Source organism: Cinclus cinclus, chromosome 8 (genome assembly GCF_963662255.1).
Source record: "Cinclus cinclus chromosome 8, bCinCin1.1, whole genome shotgun sequence".
Taxonomy (NCBI): domain Eukaryota; kingdom Metazoa; phylum Chordata; class Aves; order Passeriformes; family Cinclidae; genus Cinclus; species Cinclus cinclus.
This window is the reverse complement of record NC_085053.1, coordinates 17,004,419-17,014,863: the sequence shown is the minus strand read 5'-3', so window position 1 is coordinate 17,014,863 and position 10,445 is coordinate 17,004,419. Positions and strand designations below refer to the sequence as shown.

The window sequence follows — 10,445 nt, the reverse complement described above, 5'->3', positions numbered from 1 at the left end:
AAGTATTGGCTGCTGGTGTAAACTTCCTTTGGAGCTTTTTGCTTTGAGTCTAGCTAGTTACACTGAAGGAAGCCCAGGTTGCCCTTAGTTAAGAGTCCTTCCAAACTAAAATGTCCCTCAAACATTCTCCTGAGGCTCCAGATTCCATTTGGATTCCCAGTTGAAGGGCATCAAAGAACATTTTTCAGGAGATCTGGCAGAGCAAGGCCTTGGCCAAGTTGCTTTCATTTAATAGTGGATTCAGGGGCTGGCAATCTCAGATATTGTAGAAACATGATGTAAGTCCTTTCACTTCTCTCTGAGTGGGTGGGTCTTCAACTGGAATGAATTTGGCATCAGTAGATTAAGCCTTCCCTGCAGAAGGATGTAGTTTATTGCTGTCTGTATAGCTAGTACAAGGAGCAGGGGAAATTGCTGTACTCCTGCTTTCATCCTTTCCCTTAACACATCTACATGACATAATTGATATATTCTTGGCAGGTCTGAAATTATGCTGCAGTGATGAATATTCCTGTTTCTGGGTCAGAAGCTGTAAAATTTGGAAAATATCTTCCATATTCACAAAGAAATGCATATGCTTCTTGGCACGTTAGCAACCTGCTAGAAAAGCATCCCACACTGGCAGAACAGGGGTTAGCTGAGAGCAGGAAATGTGCCAGTAGCCTGGAACAACCCAAAACGAAAACAAGGAGTTAAATGCCAAATATATCATTCTGTTTAGGAGAGAGAAGGAGGCTGCCAGGGGTATTCAAAGATGCAGGAATGTGGGATTTTGGGAAGAGCAGTCTAATTTGCTATTCAAACTCTGCAGTTTAGAGGCACTGCTGCAATGCTAAGGCAGGCTGGCCACAGAGAGAGAATCCCAAGTAAGGCAGGTATTCATAACCCAAGCAGAGCCCACACCCTCAGGGTGAGGATTATCAGGATGGATTGGCTAAACCATCAATCTATATATGCCAACCCCTTGCACTGCAGGCACATCTCAAATGTGACAGAGGAAAATGAAGACGTGTAATGATTTAAATTTAGTGACTTGTTTCAAATGTGAATTGAAAACAACTGCTGTAGTTGCTACAGAAATGCCACTATCTCATCTAGAAATCAGAATGATTATGGAGTGAAAGGATATGTGGCTCCAGAAGTAATTACCATTTGAACAGGTGATTTCTACTAAAAACACCTGTGAGTCTTTAATCAAGAAGAAATGTATAGTTTTGTCCTGAAATGACCTTCTCATTTTTAGTTCTAAGATTATGTAGGGTAAAATATGTGATCTTCATAGGGAGCTATACATCCGATACAGAGCTTTAGGCTTTATCAGAGTGAAGAACTGGTCTTGCTAGGATATTCCTCATTGATAGTTGCCAACAAATCTGTAAAAAAACAGATGAAAACCTGCTGAGAGTCACTGAAACAACATAATTAAATCCATACAGTTCTAAAATGGCTGAGTTGACTTTCTTAAGAGTATATTTATAAAAATCTTGTATAGATCAGCAAAACAAATGAAATTTGAATTTTCAAATTGGGCCTTTAGTGAAATATTTTAACATACACAAACAGGAAGTTGTTCATATTTGCATCACTTTATTTTTTAACCATTTGTGTTGAAAGAAACAAGCTACTTATATATAAGCAGTGATATGAGGCATTTCAGCATAACAAAGATTTTGTACAAGAAAATTAAGGAAACTAAAGATTAGGGCTGGAATAAGAGTTGACAGTCTGAATGCCAAGTGACTGTATACACATAATATCTATAAACATTGCTATGTTTTGCAACTAATCAATGACTATTAAATTTTTAACATAGAATTAGCTGTGTGAGTAGTGTGAATATGAATACAAACGTCCAACCCTAACTCCTTATTTCTGTTATCTTCACCTATACATGTAATGCTAGGACCATGGATATGGATCATTTAATGTTTCACAGCACTGTTGAATTATATTTATTAGATTTCTGATAAAGTGTTTGGGTAAAAACATTTGTGCAAATCCATCAGTGCTGCGTGTGCATTAAGGGCATGTGGTTATTTGAAAGCCAGCATCATTGCATTGGTACACACACACACACACACACACACACACACACACACACGGTGCTGGACATGTATACGTAGGACTTTGCTGGAGTATGTGCAATGACCAGCAGATCCTCGTCCACCAAGACCCAAAGGGCAGTAACATCTACTGGAGCTTGGTGAATTCCCACATATGCAGCCTTTGCAGCATAATTTGCTAGTGAAGGGATGAGCTGTACCAGGAATATGCTAAAGATGCTGCAGCATATCTCATTTGTTAGCGATGCCACTGCTGTCTTCTCAAGGATATCAAAATGCCTGTCAGCACCTGGATGAAAATCAGCTGACTCAGACTCAATCTGGCCAAAATGAAAATTATGATGGCTGGAACGGGGAAAACATTTAAAACTGGGATAAGATCTTTGCCTGAGACATCATCTTCAGATATTTATTTAAATACTATAGCACCTTGGCACTGTTTTTTGTCATTGCATGAATGATCGAGATGACAGATGGCAAAACTACCCTCTCCTTTTCCCATGCTTAAGTTCTCTTCCTGGTGCAGATCTGGCCACTGCAATCTACATGCCATTCCTTGGCAGAGTGAATTACTGATAAGTCACTGAACCACTTTAAGTGCAAAAGAATGCACAGATTCCAGCTTTGGCAAAATGAGGCAGCCCTCTTCAATAGTAGCTGCTTCACTGCCCCCAATGGTTTGCAGGTTATTTCCTCACGATGTTTGAGTCTTGTTTCTGATCTTCAAAACAACAGAAGACCTGGCTTCCTCAGAGATAGCTTCTTTAATCATAGAAACTCAGGCACTCCCCTGAAGTAAGCAGTATCACACTGATCAGGATAATGAAAGGGAAAAGGTGAAGAAAATCAGAAGAATGTCCTTTAAACAAAAAAGTTAATTGATCAAAACATCAAGATAATTCAGGTAAGTGTGCCCAAAACTTTGCAGCCATATAATCCAGGCATCTTGTACAACTGTCATGTTAAAGCACACACTGGCTAGATCTGCCCAGTGTTCCCATACAATGTACTCCACTGCACAGGCTCAGGAAACTGGAAATTTCCTAGAAGCATCTGCTTTAGTGTGCATTACTCTATGTGTATAAAATCCTGTCTTATAGTAAGGTAATCCAGTATTAGGCTGTGGCAGCATGTGCTTCACCAGCAGGCAGCCCACAGTTATGGGAGAGGATTTTGATCCCCTGTGAAGGATGGTAGCCAGAACAATTCCTTCAGCCTTGGGGAAAGAATGCTACTGGAAGAGGCTGGATATCACATACAGTGTCCTGGCAGAATATACGCAGTTTGTGATCCATAAGATTAGCACTTCTGCTCTCCTCTGTCTCCACATTAAAGCACATAAAATAGAGCCTTTTTTTGATAAGCATTTCCTTCCAGAGCTAAAACACTCAAAGCGTTTCACATGATAAATATATAAAGAGAGCTATCATCAACTTGAAAGTCACAATACCACTTGAAAATGTGTAGCTGTAGCTATTTATGATGGGTGGCAGCAAAAGGGGGGAGGAAAAAAAAAAAAAAAAAAACAACTCTTTCCTGGCAGCTCACTTACTTTCTACGTTTGGGTTTGGTGGTGGTTTTTTTTTTGTTTTGTTTTGGTTTTTTTTCCCCTGTAGTCTGGTGAGCCGTGTAAAAACAGTCACTGAACAGGCGGCAAGTGCGAGTTTCCTCCCGTCGGCCGCCGGGGTGCAGGCCCGGGCGGTGTCCTCGGGGATGCTCGGGGGCGCGGGGCGGGCGCAGCCGCAGGACCGCGGCCCGCGCGGCCTCCCGGGGTCACCTTGGGCACGGCGGCCTCGCCCCCGCTTCGGCCGCTGCCCCGCGGGCGGGCCGGGCCGCGCCTGCCCTGCGGCAGCGGGGGCGCTCGGGGACCGCCGCCCGCCAGGCCGGGGGGTGCGGAGGCAGCCGAGACCCCGAGCGCGAAGGCCGCGGGCACCCTCCGCCCCCGCCCCCCCGAGCCGCTGCCGGGCGGGGGTTGCCGCCCGGGCTCCCGCAGACCCCTGCCCCTGGCCGGCCTCCGCCCGAGGCGGCGGCAGCGGCCCGGCCGCGGTCGGCTGCGCCCCCGCGGGCGGCGCAGCGGGAGGAGGCGCCGCCCCGGCCGTCATTTCCGCCGAGTGCGGGGCGGGGGAGGGGGCAGAGCGCTCGCCTCCTCCTCCGCGGCGGCCGGAGACACAGAGACCCAGAGCGGGGCCAGGGCAGCTCCGCCGCCGCTGCCGCCGCCGCGCCCGCGGGCCGCGCCGCCCCGCCAGCCGAGCCCGGCCCGGCCCCCGCCCGGCACCCCTCCCGCCCCCCGCCCCGGCCCGGCCATGGGGAACGCAGCCACCGCCAAGAAGGGCAACGAGATCGAGAGCGGTGAGTGAGGGGGACGCGCCGCCGCCTCCGCCCGGCTCCGCTCCCGGAGGAGGGCCCGGGGCCGGGCCCGGCGCGCCCGCCCCGCGTCGCCGCCGCCGCCGCAGGCCCCGCGGCCTCGGGCCGAGTCCCCCGCCCCTACAGGCCCGGCCGCGGCCTGCGCGGCGCCGCGGGGAGCTCGCCCGACGCCGGCCCCGCCACGGGGCTCAGCCGGGCTCTCGGGAAACCAGCGGGACGAACGCGGCCGCCGGGCCGAGGCCGCCGCCGGGCCGCGCGTGCGGCTGTCCCGCAGCAGGTGTCCGTCCCCGGTGGAGGAGGAGCCGGTGGCGGGGACGCGGTGTCGGCGGGCAGGTGTCGGCGCCTCCGCCAGCCTCCATCCTCGCTCCGGCCCGCTCGCTTTCCCCACCCCCGAACACACCCTGCCGGCGGGGGAGGCCGCCCGCCCGCCGCGCTCCGTCTGCGGCGGGAGGGTTTTCATCCCTCTGCGGGGAATGTAGGTCAGAAACTCCTGTGCTCGCCCGGATCGTGCAGCCCCGGTGACCCCGCGGCCGTGCCCGCTCCCCGCGGCGCAGCCCCAGCCCCGCGGCGTGTTTACATCGCTCGGGAGCGCGCTGGGAGAGCCCTCGGTACTGCGTTGCTCTCCTGAGCCCTGGGTAAAATGGAAGACAAAAGCATTGATCTGAACTCGTCATGGCAGGGAGCTTTCTGCTGGTGTTTTTGTTCATTTGTTTGCTTTATTTTTGTTGTTTTGTTGGGTTTTATTTTTTCCTCTCTGAATATTTCAGCGTAACTTTAAACAATATGAAGCCTAGTCAGTTGTTGGGAAGAAAACCCTAGACTTTCTTTTTTTTTTCATGCTGACTTACTTCGTTTCTAGTGAAAAAACTTCGGTTATGTTTGTGATGGATAAGAGTAAAGACAAGACATAGTGAACAGGCAGTTGTGCAAGCTCAGTGTTGTGACAACAATACCCTTTGTTACTGGAAAATCCTAGGGTATTAAAATGGAAAATAACGTCGAAGTTGGGGGGGTTGTGGGTTTGTTTTTGTTTGGTTTTTTGTTTGTGTTGTTAGTTTTTGTATTTTCTGTGTATTTACTATCGAGGTCTGGGGTAGAACTGGGGTAACCCGATTTGCATAGGCCAGGTCCTGCCCGCACAGCATTCCTCTGGCTTCCCAGATATCTGCAGTGGGTGCTTCCAGCTGTGGGAGCAGGGGCTCTGCCTGACCTACCCAGTACTGATTGTTGGTTTCACCTTTCAGTTCTTGTGTCTTAGCTCACTATTATTTTAGACTTCACAATCCAAATATGTTATGAGTATTTGACTGTTATTGTTTAATGGTTTTGTTTTTTAGTTGAGTATATTAATTTTGATGGGAAGTATTGTATCCTAACTATAAAGATAACTATGGAGAGGGTGGATTGCTTGGAGTACTTCAGATGACAAAACACTGCATTTTGTATTTTGTGGTAACTGTACTGCTATTAGTTTGTGCAGTTAAATAACACTACAACACACTGTGTTTACTTCCATTTTAATGAATTTTCATCTTACAAAATACAGTAATTTTTTGGGTTGCAGGAGTTTTCTTCAGAACCTCTCTCCCTTTGCTAGTGTTTGAAAATGAAGTGCTGCTAGAGCCATCAAGCTCAGATGTTTAATTACTCAGTATATTTAGCAGCAAAAAGCTCCGTAGTGATACAAGTCCTGTAACTAGGAGGGAAAATTGATCATCGTTGACATACTGCTGGGAAAGACCAGGATTCACTTACCGTGGAAAATTGATAATATATGAATACTATACAACTAATTATTTATTATAAACAATAAATAGTAAATTTTTTTAGAAACAAACAGTAGTTTGTTTTACTGTCAGTGAATGTTGATTGTTATCTATTCGTATGATACATGGCAACTAAAAACTAAAGAAATATGAAATGTGATGGGGCTTTAATATTTCTGAATTATTTATTTGCATTGTTGAAACAGTTTTCTGGTTTTGCATGTTAAGTGTCCTCAGTAGTATGTATTCCAGACTACAGGACACTGAAAATGAAGCTGAAGGGGTAGCAGAAGAATATCCAGCTTTGAATTCTAAAGGTGATGTAGCACCCTTGATCCATACATGGTGCTTGTGGAATTGTGTGGATCAAGGGCGTGCTAAGGTCCCTGGAAGAACAATGAAGGGTAACACAGCTTCCCCTGATAACTATACTTACTAGTTCATGAAGTGTAATTTGAGAGCTCTTGCACTGTCTACGTTCAGCACAGAAAATGCTGTTCACCCAACTATAGCCCTTATATCCTTTTCATTTATTGTAGCTTTCCATTTTTAGTCAAGTATCTTTAGTACTCGTTACTTCACTTAGGCAATGAAGTGGAATAAAACCATGAGTATGTGAACACCAGTAGCAGATGAGAACAAATGTTTTGTAGTATTTCTGGGCTGAAGTTGTAGGTGAATGAAAGCTGAGTGGTGGTGCTGGGTTCTTAAGCTTGGTCACCAGGAGAGTGGTTCGGGCTTGTGTAGCAGGAAGGACAAGATACATTGTGTGTGTAGAGGATGGAAAGGAAAGCTTCTGTGTACTCTTGTTAGGGATTTATTTCTATGGTCTTCTCTTACAGGTTGTCCTAATATGGATTTTGACTTGGAGGACCAAAACAAAAAGTTGTTCTTTGGTAACAAGAAGTTTCAGGGTTCTGTCTCCATTTTAAACTTTGTTTTAAATGCTTTCATGGTTTTCTACATGGCGCAGCAACCTACAAATTCTGAGGGCCTGTTAGAGTAGTAATAGAAGTATCTTTCATTTGAAATCTGGAGAGACACAATTATCAGTTGCCATCAAAGTTAATCTGATTCCTCATCCTAATATTAATTTAATTATTATCTTCATTATTTGTTGGGGTTTTTTTCAGCTGCTCAATTTACAGCAATTGAGAACTTTTGCAACCTAGAAGTTAAAAATATCAACATATAGTAAATGATGTTTTTTTAAAAAAGGCCTCAGGGAAATCTTCCTTGTTGCAATTAACGTAGAGAAATGCTAGCTTTATTATTATTCACTGTCTTGGAATAATTAGTGAAAGTAGCATGAAACATGACTACAGCACATCTGAAGTTTAAAGAAGGTAACATAACCTTTTAATTCACCAAATGAATCTGTTACTTTGAAAATAATTATTAATTTTATACGAAACAGGACTGTTTTAACTTTACCAGAACTACTTTCTGAACTAGAATTAATGTCAGCCCTGCAAAACTATATAGTTTATAGAAAGTTTTGTGTGTTTTACTTCAGATAACACAATAATACAGATTTTTAAAGTAATTATGATGTATGGCTCTGAATTATTTGCCGTATTAGATATGCAAAGGAATATCACACCTGACAGCAGGAGGTTTGGCTATAAATTGATAGTAATCCCACTTGTTTTGTTTGTGGTTTTTGTTGGGTTAGTTTTCCTCTGTTGTCCATTGCCCTGTTTCCCCCACAGATTCAAGAGTACTTAGGTGTGATGATGTCTGTTTCTTTGTAACCACCAAACTGGATGAGAGACCCTGTGATTAGAATACACTCTTTAGGGACTGGAAGGTTTGGGAACTTTCTCTTCCAATAGATCTTGATGACAGGGGCTTGGCTTCTGCGTTTTATTTGCTGGGACTCAGATGGTCTTTGCTGCTTTATGTGTGGCGGTATGTGGTAGCAAATTGCTCTTAAAATGCATTTTAAAAGGAAACTGTACATGATTTTCAATGCATAAGTCTGTATTTTATCTTCTTACCTGGTAGCCAGATCTCTGGTTCTATTAATCCAGCTTGATTTTACTAACTTTAACTTCTGTGGTCTTTAAATAGCCAAGTACAGCATGTGTGATATGTATTTTGCATGTGAGTTTTATGTTCATTCACTCCTCCTTCTCCTCAAAGTGTTCCCTACAGTATCTTCAGTATGACAGAGTTCCCATTATAGTCAATTCTTTGCTTTTTAACTCTTATAATTATTCTTTAAGTAGTGCTCCTTTGAAATGTGCTTGACAGGAAGATGCGGCCTTCTACTTTTTCTTTTTCCAGTAGATTTGAACCTCCTCTGGGTACATTTCTTAAAAACTGATGGGTTTTTTCCCCATATTTTTATGTGTATTCACTGCTGGGTCATTCTGTTGTATTTTCTTGTTGAAGACTAAAAGAAACCACGAGTATATTTCTAGTTAAGATTGGATGAGGCAAGGCTCTAGCACTGCTGACATTGGTTAGATTAAAACTGGTGAAGTAGAGATGAAAAGCTCTGTGTCCATTGGTATCCCAAGGTAGTTGATTCCCTGTCACTTTTCCAGAGACTTTTGCTTCAGTGTTTTTGATTAGAGTGTTGTTTTATTAAACAGAGAGTGTCTTTTTTTCTTTTACTCATTAAGTTTAGCTCTCCAGTTTTGAAGTGGATAGCTGTTGGAGCCTTGTTCTTGGATCAGAACATCAGCTAAAATATGTATTGTGTAAAGAATAATTAACAATATATATTGGAGTGATGCTGGAATGGTCTGCATGAATAACATCTCTAAACAATGTATATAAGGCTTCTTTCCCACTGTGTTGGGATTGTATTGTCTATTAATCAGGTAGGTTTCAGCAATAAGAAAATAACAAATAGTTGTAATTACTTGCTGAAAAAATATCTGAAAATCCCTCTGCTGTATTTGCCAATGTAAGACTACCAGTATGCATTGTGTGAAGAGAGGCACCATCTGAAAATTCTGCTTTAATTAAAAACAAAATGCTTATTCACAGCTTGGACTAGCAGAGATGAGGTTATCACTCATTAAAGATAATCACATGGCAGCATAAGAAAAGGTCAGAAGGGCCTCCAAGTGATAAATAGGTTTGTATGTAGTTGTTGTGGTTATGCCATAATTACAGGCTCAGACTACTTTAAAGACTGAGTATTTTAAATTACTTGGCATTCCCTCCTTGCTGGGTTTGTTTAGTGTTCATCTACCCATCCACTTTTGTGGAGGTGACATAATGAAAAGTAGTATCTTAAATAGTGCTACGATTTCCTGTATTCTTTCAAGTCACTTTGTTCCTTAGCCTAATTAAGGCTATGCTGTGCTCCAGAAATGAAGCCTCTCATTGGTTCAGGGAGCAGAATGTAAGGATGCAGCAGTGCAGGTTACAGTGTGGAGTGAAGGGCTCTGCTCCACTCCATGCCAGGCTGGCAGGGAGTCTTCTCCAGATAGTGAAAGTTCTTCTGGAGCTGGCACATCCCTCCTTTGGAAAGGCTGTCAGATTCTGGGTTTTGCCTACATCCTTTCTAGACATCTTAAAGGACTTGTTTGTCCAGATGCTTTTTTTCTAAACTGCAATGGTTGGTTTAATAAAGAATATTGTTTCTGCTGTACAGCAGGTGAGTTCCAGATCAGATCTGAGTAGACTGGTTTGTTTTGTTTTATTTACTCAGTGCTTCTAGCATTTAAGCTTGCAAAGTTTTCAGTGTTAGGAACCTTGAGTCAATGGGGATTTTCCTTATAAACTCGGGAAATTTAGGGCTAGAACTTGGTAAGTCTACCCTGCACTGCTGCTCTCAAGCTTTGTTTTTGTCTCAGGTGCAAAGTGCTATTTCATAAGCATTTCTTTCATTTGCAGTTCTGCTGTTCTATCCCCTGCCACTTGTTTTCCTGCCTCTGTGCCCCCAAGTATGCTAGAGTAACTATTTATGAGACAACAAGGTGAACTGAATTTGAGATTGATCTAGGTTAAAAATAACCTTACGGAAAAGGAAAAGCAGAAGGGACTTTTGTTAACCTGGGTTTGGCTTCCTGATCCAGTTCACAGCAGCCCCAAAAGCAGTTGTACCACTGCAGGTAGGATATGGCACAGAGAAAAGAGTGGATAGCAGGCACTAAATAGGAGGAGCTGCCTAACCTACTGCTGGTGCCAAAAGGAGAGCTGTGGTTTCAGGCTGTACTGCAAGTATTTTCCTACCATAAGCAGTTTCTCGTCTGTGAGGTAGAAATGCTTCCTGGGAAATGGGAAAGAGGAC

The 10,445-nt window shown here is 44.1% G+C and overlaps 1 protein-coding gene across 1 annotated transcript in view; it reads left to right on the top strand.

Annotated features, from left to right (window-relative positions):
• Positions 1 to 4,289: 4,289 nt before the first annotated feature.
• Positions 4,290 to 10,445, top strand: part of PRKACB (protein kinase cAMP-activated catalytic subunit beta) — a 66,227-nt gene continuing 60,071 nt past the window's right edge. The window contains exon 1 of the mRNA XM_062497899.1: positions 4,290 to 4,412. Within this exon, the coding sequence (XP_062353883.1) occupies positions 4,367 to 4,412 (46 nt within the window). The 5' untranslated portion in view covers positions 4,290 to 4,366. The remainder of the gene's footprint in view (positions 4,413 to 10,445) is intronic.